Below are 8,082 nucleotides of genomic sequence, written 5' to 3' on the forward strand. Positions count from 1 at the left end.
AATAGCGTGGTTCGGTGGGAAGAGGATAACGACATTTGGTTAGGTGATTTTAAAATAATTAACTCAGCTTCAAATAATGGACAAGAAGATAGGAAGAGAGTAGAGTATTTCATAGCGATAAAATCATTGTAATAAGGATAAAATCGAAACCTAAACCGACAATGATTGTTAACGTCTATATGCCTACAAGTACCCATGATGATGATGGGGTAGAGTGTGTATACAAACTGACAAAGCAATTAAACATATAAAAGGGGATGAAAATTTAATAATAGTTGGAGATTGGAATGCAAACATTGGAAAAGGCAAGGAAGGAAATACAGTGGGTGAATACGGACTAGGCAAAAGGAATGAAAGACGGGACCGACTTACAGAGTTTTGCATGAAGTATAATTTAGTAATTGCCAACACCCGGTTTAAAAATCATAATAGAATAATATAAACATGGAAAAAGCCAGATGATACTGCAAGGTACCAGATAGATTATATCATGGTTAAGCAAAAATTTAGAAATCAATTCGTCGACTGCAAAACTTACCCTGGAGTAGACATTGATAGCAACCATAATTTAGTGATAATGATATGTAGATTGGGGTTTAAAAACTTGAAGAAAAGGTGTCAGATGAATCGGTGGAATTTAGAGAAGCTTGAGGAAGAGGAAGTAAAGAAGATTTTTGAGGAGGACATCGCAAGAGGTATGAGTAAAAACGATAAGGTAGAAAATGTAGAAGATGAATGGAAGAATGTTAAAAAGGAAATTCTTAAATCAGCAGAAGCGAACTTAGGCGGAACAAAGAGAACTGGCAGAAAACCTTGGATTTCAGACGATATATTGCATCTGATGGATGAACGTAGAAAATATAAGAATGCTAATGATGAAGAAAGTAACAGGAACTATCGACAATTAAGAAATATTATAAACAAGAAGTGCAAACTAGCGAAAGAGTAGATTAAAGAAAAGTGTTCAGAAGTGGAAAGAGAAACGAACATTGGTAAAATAGACAGAGCATACAGGAAAGTTAAAGAAAATTTTGGGTTGCATAAATTAAAATCTAATGTGTTAAACAAAAATGGTACACCGTTTTATAATATGAAAGGTAATGCCAATAGGTGGGTGGAATATATTGAAGAGTTTTGGAGGAAACGAATTAGAAAATGGAGTTACAGAGGATGAAGAGGAAGTTGAAAAGGATGAAAGGAGAAAAACAATACTGAGATCTGAATTTAAGAGCATTAAAAGATTTGATGGTAGCAAGGCTCCTGGAATAGACGGAATACCTGTAGAATTACTGAGCAGTGCAGGTGAGGATGCAATTTATAGATTACACAAAACTGGTGTGTAATATTTATGAAAAAGGGGAAGTCCTGTCAGACTTCAAAAAGAGTGTTACAGTCATGATACAAAGAAAGCAGGAGCAGATAAATGTGAAGAATACAGAACAATTGAGAGGAGAGTGGAAGAAGTGTTAGGAGAAGTCCAATTTCGTTTCAGAAAACATATAAGGACAAGGGAAGCAATTTTAGGGCTCAGATTAATAGTAGAAAGAGGATTAAAGAAAAACAAACCAACATACTTGGCATTTATAAACTTAGAAAAGGCATTCGATAACATAGACTGGAATAAAATGTTCAGAATTTAAAAAAAATTAGGGTTCAAATACAGAGATAGAAGAAAGATTGCTAACATTTACAGGAACCAAACAGCAACAGTAATAATTGAAGAACATAAGAAAGGGAATCTGACAACGATGTTCCCTATCCCCGTTAACTTTTTAATCTTTACATAAAACTTACAATTATTTTTTTTTTTTTTGTCTTCAGTCATTTGACTGGTTTGATGCAGCTCTCCAAGACTCCCTATCTAGTGCTAGTCGTTTCATTTCAGTATACCCTCTACATCCTACATCCCCAACAATTTGTTTTACATACTCCAAACGTGGCCTGCCTACACAATTTTTCCCTTCTACCTGTCCTTCCAATATTAAAGCGACTATTCCAGGATGCCTTAGTATGTGGCCTATAAGTCTGTCTCTTCTTTTAACTATATTTTTCCAAATGCTTCTTTCTTCATCTATTTGGCGCAATACCTCTTCATTTGTCACTTTATCCACCCATCTGATTTTTAACATTCTCCTATAGCACCACATTTCAAAAGCTTCTAATCTTTTCTTCTCAGATACTCCGATTGTCCAAGTTTCACTTCCATATAAAGCGACACTCCAAACATACACTTCCAAAAGTCTTTTCCTGACATTTAAATTAATTTTTGATGTGAACAAATTATATTTCTTACTGAAGGCTCGTTTAGCTTGTGCTATTCGGCATTTTATATCGCTCCTACTTCGTCCATCTTTAGTAATTTTACTTCCCAAATAACAAAATTCTTCTACCTCCATAATCTTTTCTCCTCCTATTTTCAAATTCAGCGGTCCATCTTTGTTATTTCTACTACATTTCATTACTTTTGATTTGTTCTTGTTTATTTTCATGCGATAGTTCTTGCGTAGGACTTCATCTATGCCGTTCATTGTTTCTTCTAAATCCTTTTTACTCTTGGCTAGAATTACTATATCAGCAAATCGTAGCATCTTTATCTTTTCACCTTGTACTGTTACTCCGAATCTAAATTGTTCTTTAACATCATTAACTGCTAGTTCCATGTAAAGATTAAAAAGTAACGGAGATAGGGAACATCCTTATCGGACTCCCTTTCTTATAAGGGCTTCTTTCTTATGTTCTTCAATTGTTATTGTTGCTGTTTGGTTCCTGTACATGTTAGCAATTGTTCTTCTATCTCTGTATTTGAACCCTAATTTTTTTAAAATGCTGATCATTTTATTCCAGTCTACGTTATCGAATGCCTTTTCTAGGTCTATAAACGCCAAGTATGTTGGTTTGTTTTTCTTTAATCTTCCTTCTACTATTAATCTGAGGCCTAAAATTGCTTCCCTTGTCCCTATACTTTTCCTGAAACCAAATTGGTCTTCTCCTAACACTTCTTCCACTCTCCTCTCAATTCTTCTGTATAAAATTCTAGTTAAGATTTTTGATGCATGACTAGTTAAACTAATTGTTCTGTATTCTTCACATTTATCTGCCCCTGCTTTCTTTGGTATCATAACTATAACACTTTTTTTGAAGTCTGATGGAAATTCCCCATTTTCATAAATATTACACACCAGTTTGTATAATCTATCAATCGCTTCCTCACCTGCACTGTGCAGTAATTCTACAGGTATTCCGTCTATTCCAGGAGCCTTTCTGCCATTTAAATCTTTTAATGCTCTCTTAAATTCAGATCTCAGTATTGTTTCTCCCATTTCATCCTCCTCAACTTCCTCTTCTTCCTCCCTCTATAACACCATTTTCTAATTCATTTCCTCCGTATAACTCTTCAATATATTCCACCCATCTATCGACTTTACCTTTCGTATTATATATTGGTGTACCATCTTTGTTTAACACATTATTAGATTTTAATTTATGTACCCCAAAATTTTCCTTAACTTTCCTGTATGCTCCGTCAATTTTACCAATCTTCATTTCTCTTTCCACTTCTGAACACTTTTCTTTAATCCACTCTTCTTTCGCCAGTTTGCACTTCCTATTTATAGCATTTCTTAATTGCCGATAGTTCCTTTTACTTTCTTCATCATTAGCATTCTTATATTTTCTACGTTCATCCATCAGCTGCAATATATCGTCTGAAACCCAAGGTTTTCTACCGGTTCTCTTTATTCCGCCTAAGTTTGCTTCTGCTGATTTAAGAATTTCCTTTTTAACATTCTCCCATTCTTCTTCTACATTTTCTACCTTATCTTTTTTACTCAGACCTCTTGCGATGTCCTCCTCAAAAATCTTCTTTACCTCCTCTTCCTCAAGCTTCTCTAAATTCCACCGATTCATCTGACACCTTTTCTTCAGGTTTTTAAACCCCAATCTACATTTCATTATCACCAAATTATGGTCGCTATCAATGTCTGCTCCAGGGTAAGTTTTGCAGTCAACGAGTTGATTTCTAAATCATTGCTTAACCATGATATAATCTATCTGATACCTTGCAGTATCGCCTGGCTTTTTCCAAGTGTATATTCTTCTATTATGATTTTTAAATTGGGTATTGGCAATTACTAAATTATACTTTGTGCAAAATTCTATAAGTCGGTCCCCTCTTTCATTCCTTTTGCCCAGCCCGTATTCACCCACTATATTTCCTTCCTTGCCTTTTCCAATGCTTGCATTCCAATCTCCAACTATTATTAAATTTTCATCTCCTTTTACGTGTTTAATTGCTTCATCAATCTCTTCGTATACACACTCTACCTCATCATCATCATGGGCGCTTGTAGGCATATAGACGTTAACAATCGTTGTCGGTTTAGGTTTTGATTTTATCCTTATTACAATGATTCTATCGCTATGCGTTTTGAAATACTCCACTCTCCTCCCTATCTTCTTGTTCATCACGAAACCTACTCCTGCCTGCCCATTATTTGACGCTGAGTTAATTACTCTAAAATCACCTGACCAAAAGTCGCCTTCCTCTTCCCATCGAACCTCACTAATTCCTACTATATCCACATTTGTCCTACCCATTTCCCTTTTTAAATTTTCTAGCCTACCAACCTTTTTCAAGCTTCTAACATTCCACGCTCCGACTCGTAGAATGTTATTTTTTAATTTTCTGGTGACCCCTTCCTTAGTAGTCCCCACCCGGAGATCCGAACGGGGGACTATTTTACCTCTGGAATATTTTACCAAGGAAGGCGCCTCCATTATTGCTATGTGAAAATGCAGAGAGCCACATTTTCTTGGAAAAAAAAGCAGCTGTAGTTTTCCATTGCTTTCAGCTGCGCAGTACTCAGAGGACTGAGTGATGTTGATACGGCCGTTTAAGTCGTCCTGACTCACGCCCCTAACAACTACTGAAAGAGCTGCTGCCCTCTTTCAGGAATCATTCCTTAGTCTGGCTCTCAACAGATACCTCTCCGATATGGTTGCACCTTCGGTCCAGCTACTCTGTATCCCTGAGCACTCAAGCCCCCTCACCAACGGCAAGGTCTCATGATTCATAGAGGAAGACTTACAATTAATGATGCTAAAAAACAATTTAGATCTGGAGTAACAGTACAAGGTGAAAAGATAAAGATGCTAGGATTTACTGATGATATAGTAATTCTAGCTGAGAGTAAAAAGGATTTAGAAGGAACAATTAACGGCATGGATAAAGTCCTATGTAAGAACTACCGCATGAAAATAAACACGAACAAAATGAAAGTAATAAAATGCAGTAGAAATAATGAAGATGGACCACTGAATGTAAAAATAGGAAGAGAAAACATTATGGAGATAGAAGAATTTTGTTATTTGGGAAGTAGAATTACTAAAGATGGACGAAGCAGGAGCGATATAAAATGCCGAATAGCACAAGCTAAACGAGCCTTCAGTAAGAAATATAATTTGTTTACATCAAAAATTAATTTAAACGTCAGGAAAACATTTTTGAAAGTATATGTTTGGAGCGTAGCTTTATATGGAAGTGAAACTTGGACGAGAGTACCTGAGAAGAAAAGATTAGAAGCTTTTGAAATGTGGTGCTATAGGAGAATGTTAAAAATCAGATTGGTGGATGAAGTGAGAAATGGAGACGTGTTGTGGCAAATCAATGAAGAAAGAAGCATTTGGAAAAATATAGTTAAAAGAGAGACAGCCTTATAGGCCACATATTAAGGCATCCTGGAATAGTCACTTTAATATTGGAGGGACAGGTAGAAGGAAAATATTGTGCCGGGAGGCAACATTTGGAATACATAAAACAAATTGTTAGGGATGTAGGATGTAGGGGGTATACCCAAATGAAACGACTAACACTAGATAGGGAATCTTGAAGAGCTGCATCAAACCAATCAAATGACTGAAGACAAAAAAAAATTGTACTCTAGTTTGTGTTCTAAGAAATAAATATAAAAAGATGACAAATCACACTTTTAAGTTTTAGAGGTAATAATTATTTCATAGTTCATGATAGCTAAAAACCTAGCATACCCATTAAATTTAAATTCAGTTCAATTTTTCATTAATATTTATAATAATATACAGTTTTAAAGAGCAGGTTTTCAGTACTTCTGAAAACAATAAATCTTACTCATTTAATACTCAATTTAACAAATCAAACTGTAAATGAAACTAAATTGATGATAAGAAAGTTAAAATAAAATACAAAACAGAGTAATCAATTGTAAAGAATTTTGGATGATTGAGCTAGTATGCTAACGTTTCCAACATTACATCATTCTAATCAATGCTAGAAAATACATCTCTTTAACTCCTGTGGAAGCACTGAACATTGTCCATACTATCAACACTGCCCAAAGAAGGATTCACAGAAGCTGAGGTCGTCTCAGAAGTAGAAATGAGACCATTTGTTTATTCTGTCAGCAAACATTGTTTTGTAATGAATACCTCTAACACACCTTACCGCTGCCCCCAGCCGCTATTTTGCAATGGAAAATTTTATGAAAAATTGTTAGACATCTGCCGTTCATCTGTGAGAAATAGACCTTATTGCAAAATTTCATAAAACATGGAAAAACTCATTTGAACATAACTATGTCACAAACATACAAAATACTAAAAGGATTGTTGTAATTGAATCTCACTTCACTCAGTCATAAGACTTTAATACATAGCAATTCAAATTTTAGCTTAGGTTATTGTGGTTTTTGTTCTAATGAACTAATAGATTAATAATAAACTAACAAACACCATATTACATTTTTAAATTAAACACTAAATTACAATAATACTAGATTTTATAATTTATCTTAATTTTCCTAATAATTGATAAACAATTCTGCAAACTAATTTATCAACAAGAAAAAACCTGCTTAAGTACATTCTATAAGTAAATAATAAAAATTAAAACAGAATGACATTATTCAGTAACTGATAATGTATACTTTATGGAAAAAAAAAATCATTTAAACAGAGTTAAAATATTATCTGCAACAGTACATAAACATTAATTTCTTTATTCAACAACTTTTTAAAAAAACATTTTTTCAGACGCTTTTCAGTTTTTGGTACTTTCATTTTACACCTGCATGGAAAGATCAATATTCTATCTGAAAGGTGTATTTTTATTCAACATTCGATTGTAACTTACACCAAAATTTAAAAATCACCAATTTAGTCAAATTTGTATTAGATGAATGTCTTCCCTACATAAATTAACTTTTAAACAAAGTAGATAAATAATAAAATAAAATATATCTGAGAATGCATATATATTCTGCTATGCATTTTTTCCTGCTAAGGTTTGGCATTTTTTCATACGCTACAATATTCATTTCTTATAATAAAAAAGAAAGGATAGCTTAACTGAACATAGGACTTTAGTTATTGAAACAATAAATATATCATATTTACTATCTTATAATAGTGCTTACATACTAATACTAACCTGTTGTAAAGTATCAAGATTAACATCTTCTAAAATATTTGGCTGCACAGGCTTATCTTCTAGTCTATTATCCTTAAAAACTTCTTTTTCATCAGTATTTTTGGTATCAATCTGGCTCTTTGTACCTAATGTCACACCATTTTCTGCAGCAACAATTAGGAACAAAATACCACTGCAAAATAATCAAAAATAACAAACGTTTATAGGCACATCAAAATGTTAAATGCAATATTTTATCCTTAAATCCTGATGTATAAATTTAGATTATGAAACCAAAAATATAATTAAAAAACAGATTTTGATTTTTATACCAGAACTAATAAAAATTTTCCAACTTTTCAAGGTTAGTTAACAAAAATACTCAGTCATTATGGTGTGTACATACAGGTAGTACAATAGTAAACATTTTGATATTATAATAGGTTACCTAATTCAGACCATCAAGACTACAAATCACACAAACATATAAAGAGTAGATCACCATCGTACAAATACTGCATCTACCACACTGATTGCATAGTCCATTTTGAACAATTATACATATATATTTTTTTTTTTTTCTTTTTTCCCACCAATCAGTAATAAGTAGTAAGATTCTACTTCAGTATACTGGCAAAATC

General features: G+C 33.4%; 1 protein-coding gene across 1 annotated transcript in view; it reads right to left on the minus strand.

The window, feature by feature from the left end:
- Positions 1–8,082, minus strand: part of LOC142320575 (uncharacterized) — a 167,293-nt gene that overhangs the window by 157,303 nt on the left and 1,908 nt on the right. The window contains exon 2 of the mRNA XM_075358516.1: positions 7,463–7,634. Within this exon, the coding sequence (XP_075214631.1) occupies positions 7,463–7,634 (172 nt within the window). The remainder of the gene's footprint in view (positions 1–7,462; positions 7,635–8,082) is intronic.

This window comes from Lycorma delicatula, chromosome 2 (assembly GCF_047948215.1).
Source record: "Lycorma delicatula isolate Av1 chromosome 2, ASM4794821v1, whole genome shotgun sequence".
NCBI lineage: Eukaryota > Metazoa > Arthropoda > Insecta > Hemiptera > Fulgoridae > Lycorma > Lycorma delicatula.